Below are 19,207 nucleotides of genomic sequence, written 5' to 3' on the forward strand. Positions count from 1 at the left end.
ATGAAGTGAAAATTGAAATCTCACTTTTTGGGGGTGGTTTAGAAACCAGTTACATGAGAGAGAATTTAGATGCCTCACCTCTGCAGCCCTCTGATGAATCAATCACTCCAAGTCAAGATGACCAGCTTGATTTACGCCGCGATGAAGAGGACCTTGTTGTCGCAAAATCGACTAGAACTTTGAAGAGTATATCCTCTTGTTTCTGTTACACCCCAAAACCATCATGAATGGGATGACACGACCGTCCTTCCACTCGAAGGACATAGTCCCAAAGCTCCCAAAATTCAATTCCTGTCCGCTCGTCGATATCGCTCTCGTACTACTTATCGTTAGTTGAAGAGCCTGAAAAAGATTGGCAAATAAATGGGTGAACAACCACAGTTCAATGAGTAGTGCGTTTCTTCTAAGCGGATCAAGCACCCAAAGCGAATCGAGCACCCACTATGTATATTTATAAAGCTAAACTGCAACTCTTTTAACTCAAATCTAGGATATAACAAATATACAGTAAAAGAATAATTTATATACGCTTCAACGAGAAATGCTACCTCAACTATGACTTGACTAAACTAAGCATAAGCACTTAGAAAACAACTCTCATGCACTAATAAATCGTTCAATCAAAGCAATTACTCAAAGCTGTCCGTAGTACGAAGCTTGAGCACAAAATTTTATAGTGCCATAATTTTCTCCACCGAACTTCGTTCAAGCGTACTTATAGTCAATAAAAAGCCCATTCAATATATTACAAGGACCCCAATTTACCCAACCCGAGCCGAAAATGAACAACATATGGCCCTAAAGTCCTGTTGTGCACTGTTCATCTCACATGATAAACTTCAAAATTTTATTTCGGGTAAATCGTAAGCTTAAATCATGATCCGTAAAATCCTACGGCTTCTCAACATCCTGAACTATCATTTCTATAAAAATACGCAGCTCAACTACTCAAAAATCATACTTTGCTGTTCGATTTTTCTCAAAATTCCAAATTTCAAGTCCTAGATCTAAAATTACTCCAATTGAACGAACGAACGACACAAGCACTTACCGGGTATTGCATTATGTAAGGTGGCTTGGTGAGGCTCCCATGATGAGAACGCACGAAACCCTCTTCTTTCTTCTTCTTCCTCTCTTCCTCTTCCTTTCTTTGAGCTCGAGCTCTCTGGTCTCCCTTTCTCTCTCTCCTCCTTTTGCTTTCTCTCTTTCCCTTTTATCTTCTCCTTTTTCCCATTTTTTCTCTTTCCTTTTCTCTTTTCTTTTATCTCCTCCTTTTCCCCCCTTTTTCTTTTTCCTTTTTTTCTTTCTTTCCTTCTCTCTCTTCTTTTTCTTCTTCTCTCCCGAAGACTCTCAGTCTCTCTCCTTCTTCTTTCTCCTTTTTGTCTTTTGACTGGGTCAAAACCCATATTTTACAACAGTTTCACTTGTTTGTCGGTAGCAGGTGAATCAAGAGAGTGCTTCTGCGTCTGGCCCTCCAAACTGTCATGCGAGGAACCGGTCTCAATACAGGAATTAGAGGTATTGCCCGCTTCCCGAAAAGACAAACTGTTGCTCAGTAACTTGTTCTCTCTCTGGTTATATGGAATTGAATAATGCATCCATAGGAAAGAATAAGAGATTGAAAAAATCGACTATTTAGATGGTTGGAAAGGGAGCGAATGAGTGGAGTTCGATGAGCTCTGCTCTATTTATCTCCATCATTTCAGCTTGCAGACAAAGGAAAGAATATCGGAACCTTCACTTTACTTCAAGAAGATAAATTGAACTACTTTTCTTCTTCTTGTTTCTCCGTCAGGGTCGAGCCGCGAAGAATCTTACAATTCATAAATGCAATCCACAAAAGTCTGAGTGAAGAAAAAAAAGGAAGGTATCATCACTAGTCTCATTTAAAAGCACATTTGAGGAGTATGAACTAAAGCAAAGAATATCAGTGACCTATTTTTCATCAATATGGGGCATTGCTCATGTTCTCCTTCCTGCTTTTGTCTATGGACCACATGAAATGTGATCAATGGTGTCTAGAAGCAAAGAATCACCATTTTTCGGATTGAAGTAAAGAATTATCCGATTCCCTTTTAAGATGCAAAATAATGTAGTTGGCCTGAAAGTCATTGCTTGATGCCCCTTGTGATTTAATAAATATAATAATCGGTGTTAGATGGCATGAGGGAGATGAACCCAAGAAGGAAATCGTTTGCTTAGGTCAACCAAATTTGTGTTTTAGGTTTATTGGGCTTGGGAGTAAGTGAAAATTTGTAACTTTATGGAGCACCATGATTCCTTTATAATTTACAAATCTGTCTCAGACATTCACTAAGATCGACTTCAATAACTGAATCCCCTTCACTTCAAGAAATGAGAACTAACTCCTATACCTCAAAAGCTAATTAACTCAAAATAAGACGATAGTTATTGATATATTTGATTAGTTGTCGAGTCTACTAGACATTTACCACTCATAAGCATTCGCTATTTATAATGAGAAATGGAAACTCACCAATCTATCGAAAATATTACTTATTGGAAAGCAAATGATAGCTACTTGTACATTTTATGCCTCTGAAACTATAAGGTGGATACGGGCGGACGTAGAGATCAAGTCATTACTATACTCTGCAAGAGGTTAGCAACGATTGACATCATTGGAGTAAATTTTAAATTGATGTACTCGTTGTGGGTGATGAGTTCTTAGTCCACACAACAGGTGCAGTTTATCAATTTTATGTATAGTGAATTTGCATATTAAACTTCGATAAAGATCACATGGGCCATGATAAATCAGCTTGAGATTCATATCCTTTGATATACACATGTATAAAGATGTACAACATAATGAAAGATAGTTCCTTATTACACGTGGACAAATTAGGATGCAAATTCTTATGGGTCTTGTTTTAATCCAAAAAATTAATTCCTTGTTCATGTCTACTAAGTTCAATTGAAACTAAATGATAAATGATTCGGTCATGATTCTCCACTAGATAAGAATAATCACCAAGCTCCAGGAACTTAAAGACCACATCACTCGACAATGCGGGCGCGGATAACAAATCAGGGAGCCATCACTCCCGAGTCAAAGATGACTTGATTTTTCTTCGGTGCCCGGGTCGTAACATCGGTTAAAGCACTTCAGCAATAAATGATCGGGGCCCCTCTTATCGCCTATGTAACATAGACACGACGACACGATACGTGACACGACACATTATTTTAAAAAAAAAGTAAAGAATTTCGACACGTTAAATATTAAATAAATATTTTTAATTTTAATTAATTTAATTCAAATTTACAAATAAATAAATAAAGAGTTTACAATGAATTTATATTAATAATATTAATAAATTTTATTCTGTTTTTTTATTTCATTATCCCAAATTTACATTTATTTTTCGAAATTCCCCCTCCCTCAAATTTACTTTTATTTTTCGAAACCACCCCCGCTGCGCCCAAACTTCCCTCGTCTCTTTCCCCCAAATTTTTTTCACTTTTCTTTTCCCTCCCCACCACCTGACAGCCCATCACTTCCCCCTCCCTCATGTCACTTTCCCTCCCTCCAACACGCCAAGTCCTTTTTTATTCTTTTCAAAACCCTAGCAGCGCGGCACCGCGCCTTCTTCTCCTCCTCGCATTCTTTTTTATTATTTTCCTTATCAAAAGTTCAAAACCCTAGCAGCGGGGCGCCTTCTTCTCCTCCTCCTCGCCGCACGACGCCTATCTCCGAAAGCATCGAAGACTCGATCAAGAAAAGCACCAGCATTCCCCAAAGGAGCGAAAAAGGGAATAACCCAGAAAAAGTTTCAGTGAAAAGGAATCGGAAAAGAAGGCGGAACGCGCGGTCCCTGTGCACCGAGAGGCTGCACACCGCCGCGAACTCCTCCTCCTCCTCCTCCCCCTTGCCGCTGCCGCTGCTGCCCCACTCGACGACGCCGCCCTCCCCCACGCGCGCCTCCCTCCTAAAGTTTCTCCTCACGGCCCTCGCCCTCTTTCTCTGGCCGTCTCTCGCCGTCACGGGCTCGCCCTCGCTCGCAGCCTCATCTCTACCCCCTCGCCCTCGCCGCCGCCCTCCATTCTCTTCTGGACACGCGTGTCGAAGCATGTCGACAAAAGTTGACCACGTGTTGACAAAAACGCGTGTCCGATCCGACACGTGTCCGTGCATCATAGCTTATCACAACATAATTGCACAAAAGAGCTCACATTCATCCAGAGAGAACGCAGGCAAAGTTGAACATAAAACCTCACGTTAACGGCTCTTCTTTTCAGGCTAGTTGCCTTACTTTCTACCCACATTATAACACCTTCAAGCAACATCCATCCTTCTATAAATTTCAAGACAGGAGGGGGAACAAGAAGATAGAAATGGATCCCTGTTGAGCGCCTTGAGATAGGAGGATCGCGAAACATGGGTTGCTCGTTGCAGAGAAAAGATTTATATCACTAGAAGGGAATGGTCGTCATAGTGGGCCTGAACGATCCACAACCATCGTTGACATGAACGACGATGAGGAAAACATGAAAATGGGCACAATGACGATACTCTCATTCATCAAACGTGGACAAGCACATATCACGTCTTTCCCATCATAAGTTTTAGGAGGAGAATATGAGGCCATTCTGATATAAATGGAAGAGCTTATTACAGAAGGAAATATGCCTCGATCAAACTCTGCTACAAAATCTAAAACGCTACCTAACAAACACAACAATGCCGCTGCTGACAATGGCCGACGAAACCGCAATCTAAATCACTAAAAGTGGTCACTTATGCAGAGCACAACAACAATTCTCAGCCCCTATGTCTACAGCAAGACAAGGAGGCTGGACAGTACCATCTCTGTACCAAGTTGACCGCTTCTCAATCAATTCATTCACGAAACCGTCCAATTTCTCAATACTAACACTCGGCATCACCACAACGTGAGCAATATTTCCCTCACAAGCCAGTTGCCATCTGCGCACGAACTCTTCTTCCGACGGCCGTTCAAATACAACCGTGCTGCTAAGCTCATTTAACATGGCACTTATCCCTGCCTCACGAAGACGACCCTTCAGGTAGTGGGCATTTCTAAGGCACTTCTGTACTTCCTTCTGAAACCCTTTGTAACCTTTACGATTGAGTGTGTACCAAAGGAAAATAGGAGCGTGGCCATTCCTGCTACCCATGATCGTTGCATCCCTGGAAGCAAGGTATTCAACATTCCTCGAGAGAGCATTTATATGATCCATCCTTGTTATTTGAACACCACAAGGCATTGGACATCCCACAAACTTGTGGCCTGAAACACTTACGCTTCCAATGGGCTTCTTGAAAGAAACCTTTGGTGCCTATTCAAAAAATAAATGACTATGTTAGGGGAACACGTACAAGGAAAAGAAAGCTCTATATGCATGAATAGCCAAACCTAGCTGAAAACAAGAAGAAAGCAATCCAGTCATACAACTCATTGCAAAACAAACAATTAATTTGAAATAATGAAATCTCCATAAACACCAGGTATTTAGATAACTTACAACTTGGACCGATATAAATCTCTGGAAAAGAAATCTAAACTACACAAACACAATATATATATATATATATATATATAGAGAGAGAGAGAGAGAGAGAGAGAGAGAGAGAGAGAGAGAATACATGAAAATCTCTTTTCGACACAATACAATTTCTCTCCCTATCTAAAGAGAGTAAAACAACTCTTATCCTTCCAGTCTTCTTCAAAAATAGTAACATGAATATCAAATCACCTACCCGTTTGACGAAAGGCATCATGAGTCCAAATAAAGCTCCATCACAATGTATGTAGAATCTATCATGTGTAAACCCACTTTCTTCGAGAGTTTTTATAATGAGATCAAGGTCATCTACAGCTCCTTTGACAGTTGTTCCTTCAAAAGAAAATAAATCATTTAGCTAAAAACTTCATGATCTGCACGTTTACAACATACACCCTATATAAACAGAATGCATGAGCCTTACATGCGGAGATAAGAGGAGAATATAGATACCTATATTAGCATTGATGATAGCAGGCTTATCCTTGTTAGCAAGTAGTTTGTCTTTAAAATCCGCGCAGTCAATTTCCCCAGAAACCAGAGTTGCTACTTTAACACATTCCATTCTATACATACGTGCTGCCTTAAAAACAGAATAATGCGACTCCCGTGATGCATATAGAATTCCATCAGGAAAAACTTCCCTCCTGCACATTCAAGGTTGCCATCATTTCAGTCTTCTCGTCAAGTTTGCTTTATGTACACAGCATGAATAATGCAGTAAATTTCTGTCATTTACTTACCCCACTAAGATCCCATGAAGATTGCCTTCAGTCCCGCAGTTTGTAATATAACCCCAGTAATCACTTTTCTCAATTTCCCACAGACGAGCAAACCAATCCAGCACACCAACTTCAAACTGTCTTGAGTGCACTCCATAGTTGCTCTCAATAAATGGATCCCCAAGGTTATTGATTGAGAAGTGCTGCAACTGTGCCAACGCCCCATAATCGAAGTCCAGATTGTAAGGATAGCCTGCGCCAGACATTAAAATGCCAGTTAGAACTGCACAAAGTTCACACTCATACATTAGTTCTGTCTCCAAACAATGCATATAGTTGATAAAGTGTAGAATTCCGGAGCAACAAAGTGTCCATATTCCAACAGATGCAGAGTACATGAGTGCAAACATGATGAGAATGTTCACTAGCTTTAAATTTGTTAGACTAAACAGGGCATCTTCATCCAAACAACATACTACTACAGTGAAACTATTCTCCTGAAAAATCAGAGAACTTCCAGATATTAAGTCAGCTTCCACCGTTAGCCATCCAAATTAGATAGACAATTGAAGCCAAGAATTATGTTTTTGTACCCCCACAGTTGCATCTAAGGCTAGCCAAAGACAAGGAATTGACGACAACTTACAGCCGATAGTAAGTAGAAGGAAAACATCACCCCCAAAACAAGCATAAGAAACAAATTCTGCTATATAAATATAGACAAGACAAAATGTTCGCCCCGCAAATTGTGGTTGGTAAAGATAAAATGATTCGCCGAATCAACCCCCCGTTTGAAAGATCAAGCGCCTACAATTCCAGCGATAACCAACACAACCAAACGGCAATTTTTTGGGCAGACTCATTAAATCAAAAGAAATGGGGGAAAAGCAGCAAAGTTTCCTGAAATGGATCGATCGTCAGCGACCGTCGGAAGTCCACCGTAGCCACAGACAAAAGAAACCGGGCAAATCCAAGAGCAAAAGCGCCAGATCAGAAGAGAAAAGCCAAGAGATATTTTACCCAAATGCTGCTTGGTCCTCTCCACGAGCGTCTTCCGGTACCGCGCCAGGACGCCGGCCATGTAGGCGTCCTTGTCGCCGGTGAACTCGTCGTTGGCGTCGGGCTCCTCGATGGCCAGGCACGTGGTGTGCACGTTCCTCCCCAGCACGATCTCCCTCTTCCCGCCGTCGCCGGCGGCGGCCGCGGCCTTCCCTCCTCCGACCCCATTACCGTTAAGCTCGGCCACCGCCGCCGGCAGGGGCTCGGGCGCCACCGCCGCCGGGTTGAACGCCTCCGCCAAGACCTTCGCGCCGCCGTTCATCATCTCCACCTCGAGGCCCTGAATGTAACCCAAAAATGAGAGGCGAGAAAAAGGGAGAACTCGCTCAAAGACGAGACATTCATGCAGCACAGAAGAGAGAGAAAGAAGAGAGAGAGAGACCTGAAACGCAAGCGGCGGGATCGCTGCTTCAGCTTGAAGAGAGAGAAAGAGAGAGTGAGAGAAAGAGAGGAGGAGAACTGAGATCGCGCCCGCATTTATAGGCATGAAAAATGAAGCCCTTCGACTTTCTTCCCCGCTGTCTTTTCATCGGCAAGCCCTTCGAGTTTGCTTATTTATTTTTTCGCCCCCATTCTTATTAATTTTTTTTTTTGTCTCGTTGCGTTGGGCAGTCGCCGGCCGCCACGCGCGACCGTTTAACTTTCGCAGCAGCTACCCTTGTGATAGCTCGCGCGTACGGTTCCACGCGTTTTAGAATTACTCGCGTTGGATTTTGATTTTCTGTTCTTTTCTTTTTTTTCCGGAGAGGCCGTTTTTATATTTTCGATTGACATGAAGCTTTACCAATGTACGGATCGGGAAAGCCTCACGTGTGCGTGAATTTTCTAGACAATTCGAAGGTTTGTGATTCAATCGAGAAGAGAATGCGCATCGAAAAGCATTCTAAAGTTTAGGTATGCTTAAGAGTAGGTATGCTTAAGAGGGATGGAATTGTGTTAAGTTTGACTCGGGCTAGTCACCTAAAATTAAGACAGATTTTATTTAATTTTTTTTGAAATAGAACATACCATATTTGTTATGATTTAAATTATCGTCACATTTTGGAGGTTAATATTCTAATCTTTTATATAATTTATAGGCTTGAACATAAAGAGCGGACTACTTAAAAATTCACAAAACATCTAACTAGCATCTTGAGGTGTCGAAACTAAATCAAACAGAACTTTCTTGCATTTTTTGTTCAATTTGGGTTTTCTATTTCGATTTGGATAGTTTCAGTTTGGTATCGAATGGAACTAAAAGTCACCCCTCTTACTACCATTACAATTTTCTAGGAGTGATTGATTCTTGGGTGATCCTATAGAACCAGTCACTTATTTCATTTATTGGGGCCTTTGACGTTTCTTCTCTTTTTCCTTTATTCCCAGGCAAATCCCTCTCTTAACGTTACAATTTACTATGGGTGATCCCGGATCGACCGGTCTTGTCCGGTTCCCGAACGGTTCAATAGGACCGGTCGCTTGCTCTATTTAAAATGCGAACGGCGAATTAAAGCTCTACCTCCAGCGGGACGTTTCCAAGCTTGCCTCAGTCCCACCCCCGACGCTCTTCGCCACGCACTCGTCTTATCGATCGCTCCAACAGCCATCCAGGGATTCCAAGTGCGACCTGGTGTGCTTGCGCAGGAACCCAAGTACACCTTCATCTCGCTCCGTCGCTCGACGAATTCTTCTGCGACGTGACCCTGTTCGAGCCTCACGAGGAGCACGCGCTGGGGTACCGCAATGCGAGCTTGGAGACACCCCGAGAAGCTCGTGACGAGCAAAAACCAGAAAATGGCTCAGAGAAATGGAATTTTTTACCTAAACTGCGAATGACAAAGCTCGAAAAGTAGAAGGATAGAGAGACAAGAGCGACTGGGAACAAATGAAGAGGGACTGCTCTTGTGAGCTATAAGGACGAGCGAGATGGACGGGAAAGAGGCGAGAGGGAAAGGCGGCAGAAGCAGAGAGGGGACTTCTTCTTCTTTTTTGGGGGGGCTCAAAAAGCAGAGGGGAATTTGGAAAGAGAGGGGAAAGACTAAAAGCAAAGAGCATTAGGGTTCTTTTTTTTTTTTAAGTCTTAAGATATATTTAAACAAATTAAAAATAATAATCAGTACTGTTTGGTAATTCTACTCCCAAAATCAGAGACTGGACTAAAAATTACCCACCAATTTTGATTTTATAGAACTAGACCGGTCCTCCTAAAAACAGTTCAGAACAACCGATCCGATCAGTTCCTGATCTAGATGGTTCCCATTGCTTATCATTGCAATTTTCACAAACCCTCCCTTTTTTTCGCTAAACCTCTTGTTAATATCACAAAAAAAAAAAAACAAATCGAAAAATCGAAAAGTTTTCAATACAAGTCACGATTTCAAAGCTAACCGGTTCGCCCGCATGGTTGACAAGGCTACCAGCATCACAAAGCAGTTAATATTTTACTTTGATATTTATGCTTCTTCCTTTTTTGTGGGGCTGTTTGGAAATCAAGTAGCCTTGCAGCTAAGTCCCCTTGGCAAATCCATACAAAAACAAACACGTCCTTCCCCACTATTCAAATTGGACACCGACGATGTCGATGGCGAATGCAACCGGGACGGAAAATTCTCGTCTCTGACCGAACGCGAAAGCCCCACTTCGAGTCCTGGACTCGCGATGTTTCTTCGAGGTCGGGCCTACCTCGCTCAAGATATTTTCTCCTTCGAAGGGAGCAAACGCAAACGTGAAATTGGATTCTGGCCTCCTAGATATTTGCTCCAATCGGCTGTACGCTGCCAGAGGAGGAAAAAAATCGCCATTCAAAACTTGATGACCTCCATGTTCTAATGTCACGTTAAAATCGTACAAACGCCCCCTTCTATATCACATAATTCATGTACTATCTTTTTTGTAATTCACTACTCTTATGACACTTAAACTTTTAATTTATTCGATATAATTCTGAACTTTTGGTATATATTCAACTTAATTTCTAGATTATATGAAAATATTTAATACTGTCATTTAATTAATTCAAGTTTAAAAATAATATTGAATATATTTATATAATGCATGGATTAAATCGAACTTATACCAAAATTTTAAATATTATATTTAATCATTTAAAAATTCAGAGATTATATTGTATATTAAGATAGGGGTTAATACCTAAAAATCATAAAATGGTACATATGTGACAAATTTACTCCAAACTATTTTTTTGATTATGAAAAACCCCAAACTGATACAAACGTGACAAATTTACTTCGACTGACCAAAAAAAACCAAAAAAATATGACATTTATGATAAATTTATCCAAAACTAATTTATTCAACTGTAAAATACCCAAACCGATAAATTTGTGACAAATATACATATGCTAAATTGGATTAATATCACAAAAAAATCACAAAAATTATAAATTGCGACAAACGGAACGTAAAATCTCAAATTAGTATATCAGTCAACTGTCACGTGTCATTTAATTTAATAATTAAACAGTTAAATGGTAAATTTGTCATAAATGTATCAATTTTTAGTAAATTTATTAAATGTATATTAGTTTGAGATTTTTTGTAGTAAAAAAAAATTTGAAGTAAATTTATGACAAATATAATAATTTAAAATTTTTAGGGTATCAACCCTTATCTTAAAAGTTTTGGACTCCTGTTTAAGAATCATTCGAGTCGATTTTTTTTATAGAAATGTTAGAACGCGTGACGCAAGCAGTCTTGTCGCGTCATCTGTCAGATACTCCGAATTCCGTGCAAACGTGGGAAAAGGAAAAACGAATGGAAACGAGGCCTCCACGTGAAACGACCTCGTCCGGAACTACACGACACGGCGGGAATCGCAAAATCCAACGGCCCCCATCCGGACAGCTCAGCGTGGGGCCGGGGGTTGTCGGCAGGGATCGATTAAACATTGAAGAGGATCAGATTCCGGTGGGCCCCGCGCTCGTGGGGAATAGTGATTTTAATCGATCCCGAATCTCATCAATCGGGTGGACCCCACCGCGATGACGTGGAGCCCCCGCTCTTTTTTTGGCCCTATCTTCCGTCTATTTCGGCTTCTTCACGTTTCTCTGAAGACCATCTCCCATTTGTTTTTCCTTCTTGGATAAGGCAAAGAATAATTAAGGCCAGCTCCGATTACTTAATTTTTGGTTTCCCAAAAAAAAAAAAATTCTGAAATTGATTATCTAATATGCTAAATAACAAAATTAGAGTATTTAATTCGAGTTTAGTCGTTTAGAAAGAATAACCCAAGTTTGGACGGCGCCCAAATATTTCCCTAAAAGAGTGAGACATAGATTGAAAGGAAAGACTCGACTTCGTGATTATTATTGTGATTAGGCTTTGCAGTCATGTCATTTTCAATTTTTCAATAATTGAAGTTCCATTATGGATGTTTTTGATTAAATAAAATAAGTTGTATGACGTCGTGTATTCCGTCTTTCTCGGCTCTTTCGCCTTTGTCTTAAGACTGGCTCCTATTTGTTTTTTCCTTCTTGGATAAGGCAAAGAATAAAAATCAAGACTAGCTCCGATTACTTGATCTTTGGTTTTCAAACAAAATTTCTAAATTTGATTATCTAGGATGCTAAATAACAAAATTAGAGTATTTAATTTGAATTTAGTTGTATAGAAAGAACAAGATGAGTTTGGACGATGCTCAAATATTTACTAAAACAACGACATGTAGATAAAAAAAAAGCGACTTGGCTTTATGGTTATTATTGTGATTAGACTTCGCGGTCTAGTCATTTGCAATAAATGAAGTCCCACGAGGATGTTGGGATATAAATAAAGAAATTGCATAATGTGATATATTTTATTTGTTATATGAAGTTAATTAAGGAAAGAAAACCCTAAAATTTATGTTGTACATCAATTTTGAAAGTCCTACAAAACAATCAAAAAGGGAAATCAAATTGATTATTCACCATAAATGATGAAAAGATATGTTAAGTAAGGTAAAAGCTAGGTAGCCTTACAAAATGGAAAGCAAGGTCCAATGCATCTAGATGAACATGTGAAGAACGATGTGCAGATATCACAAGTGACACCCCAATCTTTAAGACATGGAGTCATATTTGTATCGCTTTGCCAAAGGCTCGTCTCCTTATAGGAGGCATTGCCGCGAGGTGGGGTCTATCTCATACCTAGCTACAATATTCCCATATTATGTCATGTAGGTAGGCCAAAGTCTCACATCGTTCAATATAAATGAATGGGTCTATTTGTTTGAAGGAAAAATGTTTCTAAAGAATTATTTTCTAACTTTTCGATATATGATTGACGGAAAACTAATCAATCTACAAAAAAAAAACATTTTTCATGAACTGAAAATAACGGGCTTGGATGAAAAATGTTTTTCATAAGTAGGAAATCAGTTTCCTTAAACCATTAGACATTTGAAAATTCATTATTTAAAAAAAAAAAATTCCCCTTTGTCAAGAAACTTTTCTTAAAACAAATGTACCCTTATTTTGTTTCTAACATTATCCTTTCGAGAGAGGAGATGATGGCATAATTGCCCGGTGAAAAGCATGTTTTCATGTGAATCGTCCCAACACATATTCTAAAGTTCATATGGGTCTTTCATACATCTTTAACCAGACACATGAAAATTAATTATTTTCAAGAATTTTTTTCCCTTTATTGAGAAACCTTTTTGTGAAGCAAATGCATTCCCAATCTATTTCTAACAGCATCCTTTTGAGAAAGATGATGGCATAATTGTGTGGTGAAAAGCATGTTTCCATGTGAATTGTCCCAACCACCGTTTCCAAAGCTCATATGGACCTTTTATACATCTTTCACCAAACATATGAGAATCAACTATTTTCAAGAAAAACATTTCCCTTTTATCGAGAAACTTTCTATCAAACAAACACACCCTCATTTTGTTTCTAGCATTATCCTTTTGAGAGAGGAGATGATGGCATAATTGTGTAGTGAAAAGCATGTTTCCATGTGAATCATCCCAATTGCATTTTCCAAAGGTTATATGGGCCTTTCATACATCTTTAACCAAACATATGAAAATTAATTATCTTCAAGAAAAATAATTCTCTTTATCAAGAAACTTTTTGTGAAACAAACACTTTCCCATTTTATTTCTAACATCGTCCTTTTGAGAGAGAGGAGATGATGGCATAATTGCCTGTCGAAAAGCATGTTTCCACATGAATTGTCCCAACTGTCGATTCCAAAGCTCATATGGACCTTTTATACATCTTTAACTAAGCATATAAAAGATAATTATTTTCAAATGACCTACTTCCCTTTATCAAGAATCTTTTCATAAAAAAAAATGCACCTCCATTTGGTTTCTTACATTATCCTTTTGAGAGAGGAGATGGTGGCATAATTGCATGGTGAAAAGCATGTTTCCATGTGAATTGTTCCAACTGCAAATTCCAAAGCTCATATGGGCCTTTCATACATCTTTAACCAAATATATGAAAAGTAATTATTTTTGAATAAAATATTTCCCTCTTCCGGGAAACTTTTTGTGAAATAAATGCACCCCCATTTTGTTTCTAACATTATCCTTTTGAGAGACAGGAAATGATGGCATAATTGCACGGTGAAAAGCATGTTTCCACGTGAATTTTCCCAACCAAAGATTCCAAAGCTCATATGGACCTTTTATGCATCTTTAACTAAACATATACGAATTAATTATTTTCAAATAACATACTTCCCTTTATCAAGTTTTTTTTTTAAAAACAAACGTATTCCTATTCTATTTCTTACATTATCCTTTTGAGAGAGGAAATGATGGCATACCTACGTGGTGAAAAGCATGTTTCCACATGGATTGTCCCAAGTGCAGATTCCAAAGCTCATATGGGCATTTCATACATCTTTAACCAAATATACGAAAATTAACTATTTTCAAGAAAAATACTTCCCTTTACCGAGAAACTTTCCGTGGAACAGACACACCTCCATAATGTTTCTAACATCATTCTTTTGAGAGAGGAGATGATGGAATAATTGTGTGGTGAAAAGCACATTTCCATGTGAATTGTCCCAATCGCATATTCTAGAGCTTATATGGGCTTTTCATATATCTTTAGCCAAACAATTAAAAATTAATTATTTTCAAATGAAAATTTTCCTTTGTCGAGAAACTTTTCGTGAAACAAATGCACTTCCACTGTTTCTAACATTGTACGTTTGAGAGAGAGGCAATGATTGCACGGTGAAAAGCATGTTTCCACGTGAATTGTCCCCACCCCCAATTCCAAAGCTCACCAGAACTTTTATACATCTTTAACCAAACATATAAAAATTAATTATTTTCAAATGATATATTTTCCTTTATCAAGAAACTTTTTGTGAAATAAATGTATCCCATTATATTTCTAACATTATCCTTTTGAGAGACAGTAAAAAGCGTGTTTCCATGTGAATAGTTTCAATCGCAGATTCCAAAGCTCATGTAAGCCTTTCGTACATCTTTAACCTAAATACAAAGGACATGAATTCCTTGACTTTACATGCACCGACCAATAACGTACTTCACTTCACGTTTTTCATGTTCTAAAAATCTGAAAGAAAGGAATTTGAAATAAGTTGACATTATCTAAGTAGCCCTTACTACGAAAGACATAAGTTCCAAGATCTCTCATAGTCTCACAATCGTCTTAACACTGAAAATAGAGGATGCATGTAGTAAATTTCGTCAAATCAGTATCGCTAATTTTCATGATTTAACTATCTATGCCTCTGTTTTTTATCATCCCAATCCCAACCGAAACTGAGGCTCCTTTTATTTTGCAAAATATGACCGATCTCCTCTTAAAAATAATTCCTTACATCATTTACAATAAAGAACAAATAAAAAATGTTTTAATCATTCATGAGAATATTTAAATATAAATTGCCATCGATAATGAAACCACTTTTTCATCGATTTATTATTTCGAACGACACAAAACGATCGTCTTTAAAAAAGTAATTTCTAAATTATTAATTTTTCACGAAACAATTGGAGCATGTGTCCATCTTATTAAGGTCTATGGGTATCTACCAAATTTGCATATGATAAACTTCACTAGGAAATGAAGAGATCAATGAAAATCGATGCATGGCACGTGCACTGAAACAAACAAGGTTAGTATGGTAGAACCGATAGGAAGTTTTTCTCTCTATTTTTTTCCCAAAATGCTAGATATTTACCGAATGAATAAAAAAACCCTTTTCCCCCAAATTAAGAAGAGTCGCATTTCGCCGTTAATTAAGTAATTTTCATTTTCTAGTGAGCTCACATACACACACAAATATATATCGGCATCCACCATAAGAACAAATATACATTTAATCGAATGTGTTGTTGACACGTCGCTAGGCGCAAGATTGAGGATATTGCAATAATCGCTATAGTCAACGGAAAAATATAGGTATTCCTGACCTACATCAAGGGCGTACCACCTTTCAATAGAAATTTATAATCGTATCTTCCTTTAACATCAAGAAAACATTATGGATTTTGGGGGCCTTCAGAACACCAATTTCAAAAATTGGCTCTATAATAGGGTCGTATAGATAGAAGAAAACTCGCGATACGAATTTTTTTTTTTTTTTTTCAAAATAAACAAACGAAACCCCTTTGTTTTCAAATCCAAAACCAACCTGCATTAGAAATTGGAGTGCACATCATTCACATAATGTCATATATTGAACAGGTCACCGATGACTTTCTCAATGGACACGGCAATTTTCAATCCGAAATAACCAATCGGAGTTAGCTACTCGACGTTGATTTCAAGAGACAACTTGACATACATTTAGGCTAGTCCGTGGTATCAAATGTTAAGGGACGCCACGAAGCATGCCGATAGGGATGGAGAAGTTGAACTCTTGCTCCACGAATTTGGTAGTGTACTAGGAAAGGAATGCGATATGGATTGAATATTGTCAAGTAGATCTGTAAGGTTGTCATAGATCGTTAACTCAGTCTGTCTCTAGGAATGATCCTGGAAGTCCATGATGCTCTTGTGATGAAAAGTGAAACGAGTGTTTCTACAATCCGATCCGCTTTCTCTCCGGCGAAATTAGAGAAGGGTGGCGCATCGGAAGAACTAACCGAAATGGCTTTTAGGAGTCATGTACGGCAAGTCATCCAACACGCCGGGGCTCTGATCCCCTCTGCTGGCCAGTATCTCCCTGGACTGCTCCGGCAAGACTGACCGGATCCTCACCGTTGGCTTCCGAGGCGGCAAACGCGGCACGGGGTCTTCTCCCTTCAACATCCTGGCGGCCTCCTTCATGGTAGGCCTCTTCTCAGGGTCAGCATGCACGCAGCAGAGTCCCACTCTCAGCATCCTCGCCACCTCGGCCTCGTTGAACCGCCCTCTCAGCCTCCGATCGACGGCTGAGATCAATCTCCCCTTCTCCCACAGGCCCCACACCCAGTCGACCAGGATGACCCCGCCTCGATCCACCGGCAGCCGCCCTGTGGCGACCTCCAGCACCACCACCCCGAAGCTGTACACGTCGGTCTTCGTCGTGGGCACGCCGTAGTACACGTACTCGGGTGCCAAGTACCCCATCGTCCCCGCCGGTATGGTCACTGCCCGGGTCCTGCAGCTGTGCTCGTACACCTCCGCCAAGCCGAAATCCCCCAACTTGGCGTTGAACTCCGAATCGAGCATAATGTTGCAGCTCTTCACATCTCTGTGAATGATCTGCCTCTCGCACTCTTCGTGTAGATAGGCAAGGGCCGAGGCGACTCCGAGGACAATCTTCTTCCGCTGTTCCCAGGAAAGGAACTTCACCGAGTTCGAACTCTTGTGAAGGAACGTGTCTAAGCTTCCATTGGGCATGTATTCATATATCAGGAGCAGTTCGTTCCCCTCACAGCACCAACCCTGAAGCTGGAGTAGATTCTTGTGCCGCAAGCAGCCGACCATGGTGGCAAACTCAGTCGTGAATGGGCACCGGCAATTCGAGATCCGATTCTCGCGGTCGAACCTCTTGACGGCCACAGTCCCGCCAGATGGCAGAGACCCCTGGTAGACGGTGGCCGATGCGCCTTCGCCAATGATCTTGCTCCTGCTGAATCCCATCGTGGCGGCTCTGATTTCTGCAAGCGAGAGTCTGGTTGGGACCTTGTTCAATTGGAATATCGGGCCTGCCTGGGTTCTCATCTTTCTCTGCCTTGAGTTCCTCATCAGATAAAAACTAGCCACACTCAAAATCAAGATCAAGGAAATTAGAAAAGCTGCTAAACCTCCAAGTCCAAGAGCCATGTCCCTTGTCTTTGTCCCTGCGTCACGGCGACCAGACTCGGAGCCGTCCATATCAATGATTGAATCTTCGGTTGAGCACGTTAAACACTCCCCTTCGTGGACATTGTCATTAGCCGAAGCCGAAGTCGGCAAAAGCCCAAAAGTCCTGAACCTCCAGTGACTAACAATGTGAACTGCGGAACCCTTGCCATTCGATGCGGAGAACCCGACGTGCATATACTCCTTGAAGTGCGTGGAGAGATCAATCTGTGCGACCAGTGCAGGACTTATCGGCCGGATATGCGAATAACTGACCCAAACGCGGACCAATTTGACCGCATTCCTGTACTCGATCCAGGTGGTGATCTGCTTCCCGCTTTTCAGATCGACCCCTCTCGCGACCGCATCAACTGAAGCCAGGGAATCCACCGAATTCACATCGATGCCGATGTGGTTCCCGTTGATGTCCCCAAATGAAGGGTCGAAGCTCGTGTCCATCTCAACAGCCACGAAGGACGATTCTTGGGATCCGAATGCCGGCGCAGGGAGGCCCAAGTACCCGTCCTGAGGGCTGAAAGAATCGGGGTCGGACGTGATCAAGAATGCCAGGCCGTCGCCGAAAGGGCACGAGGGGTTGCGGAGAATGGCGAATGAGAAGCGGCAGAAGAAAGACGCGGAAGAGTTCGACGAAGGATCAAGAAAGCGAACCGGGTGCGCATAGAACGCCCTGCTGATGCCGCTGGAAGCAGAAGAGTAGGAGTAGGAGGAAAAAGGAGCGCAGCGACTGAGGTTTCGCGTGAGGCTGATGGAATGGTCGCCGAAGGAAGCTTCGCCGTAGAGGGTGACGTTGCGGGCGTGCAGGGAAATGTCCGACGCCGAGGGCGGCGCGAAGAGGAGGAGGAAGAAGGAGAGATAGAAGGAGATGAGCTGGGCAAAACGAGAAGGCATCGCTTGTACAACGAACAGGGGAATATGCAGAAGAGGAGCAGTGAATAAAGATTCGATCTATGATGGGATTTAGCGAAGGAAAAGCAGAGAGAGTGAGAGAGAAAGAGAGAATCCGAACGAGAATCGAGCGGGAAATTGAAACAGAATAACGAGAAAAAGGGTCGTCGAGATTGATCCGACGGTCTCGATTCCGTTTCCTTTCCCTCGCTAATTCCAGAGAGCACAGGGAGATGTGACTTTTCTTCTTCGGGAAATCTTACAGTCCGTGATATCGATAGGTGAAGATATATATTTTGCTGAATTGCATTTTCATAGATGCGTACAAAAGATTTGAATGAATTCTCATGAAAGATTGTGATCTCATTGTCTATAAGAAATTGCATTTAATCCAATCTTCATTTTATCGGACTAAAATAGTTCCGATGCCTACGTGCTATATAAGTACATATCTAATATATATATATTTCGCACGTCATGCCACTCGATCGATCATAGCAAGGAGCCTCACATCAAGTCCCTGTTTTATAACCATGGTTAGTGATCGACTAATTGGTTGCTTTTCTTTATGTCATGGGTTCCGGATTGGCTTATGTATAGATAATTACTCTTAGCTGCGTTGACAGTTGCTGATTACGGCGGCTTACAATTTATGTATTTCATTCGGATGGTCAAAATTGTACTAGTACAGAATTTCCCAATTTTCATCTTTCAAAAGTA

At 40.7% G+C, this 19,207-nt stretch overlaps 3 protein-coding genes across 3 annotated transcripts in view; all 3 read right to left on the bottom strand.

Moving 5' to 3' along the window:
- Window positions 1–1,214, bottom strand: part of LOC108957141 (probable disease resistance protein At1g15890) — a 63,997-nt gene extending 62,783 nt beyond the window's left edge. The window contains exons 1-2 of the mRNA XM_039315566.1: window positions 1,052–1,214; window positions 79–342 (exon numbers count right to left, since the gene is read on the bottom strand). The gene's annotated coding sequence lies outside the window, so the exon portion shown is untranslated. The remainder of the gene's footprint in view (window positions 1–78; window positions 343–1,051) is intronic.
- A 3,374-nt stretch (window positions 1,215–4,588) lies between these two features.
- Window positions 4,589–7,798, bottom strand: LOC104450872 (serine decarboxylase). Its single transcript, XM_010065577.3, has 6 exons — window positions 7,714–7,798; window positions 7,293–7,611; window positions 6,294–6,525; window positions 6,004–6,197; window positions 5,747–5,883; window positions 4,589–5,325 (listed from the first exon to the last, which is right to left on the bottom strand). The coding sequence occupies exons 2-6, from the start codon at window positions 7,594–7,596 to the stop codon at window positions 4,759–4,761; spliced, it is 1,434 nt and encodes a 477-aa protein (XP_010063879.3). The 5' UTR covers window positions 7,597–7,611; window positions 7,714–7,798; the 3' UTR covers window positions 4,589–4,758.
- Window positions 7,799–16,355: 8,557 nt separating this feature from the next.
- On the bottom strand, window positions 16,356–18,522 carry LOC104450873 (L-type lectin-domain containing receptor kinase S.6). The gene has a single exon (XM_010065578.2). The coding sequence runs from the start codon at window positions 18,488–18,490 to the stop codon at window positions 16,394–16,396; it is 2,097 nt and encodes a 698-aa protein (XP_010063880.2). The 5' UTR covers window positions 18,491–18,522; the 3' UTR covers window positions 16,356–16,393.
- Window positions 18,523–19,207: the final 685 nt, after the last annotated feature.

The sequence above is a fragment of the Eucalyptus grandis genome, chromosome 6 (genome assembly GCF_016545825.1).
Source record: "Eucalyptus grandis isolate ANBG69807.140 chromosome 6, ASM1654582v1, whole genome shotgun sequence".
Classification (NCBI taxonomy): domain Eukaryota; kingdom Viridiplantae; phylum Streptophyta; class Magnoliopsida; order Myrtales; family Myrtaceae; genus Eucalyptus; species Eucalyptus grandis.

What these genes read in the sequence shown, in the direction of transcription:
- LOC104450872 (XM_010065577.3), bottom strand. Translation starts at nt 7,596, where the DNA reads ATGATGAACGGCGGCGCGAAGGTCTTGGCGGAGGCGTTCAACCCGGCG. An exon ending in CTTCATGGGATCTTAGTGGG is followed by an intron (nt 6,198 to 6,293) that starts GTAAGTAAATGA and finishes TTGAATGTGCAG; the next exon opens with GAGGGAAGTTTTTCCTGATG. An exon ending in TATCATCAATGCTAATATAG is followed by an intron (nt 5,884 to 6,003) that starts GTATCTATATTC and finishes TTTCTTTTGAAG; the next exon opens with GAACAACTGTCAAAGGAGCT.
- LOC104450873 (XM_010065578.2), bottom strand. Translation starts at nt 18,490, where the DNA reads ATGCCTTCTCGTTTTGCCCAGCTCATCTCCTTCTATCTCTCCTTCTTC.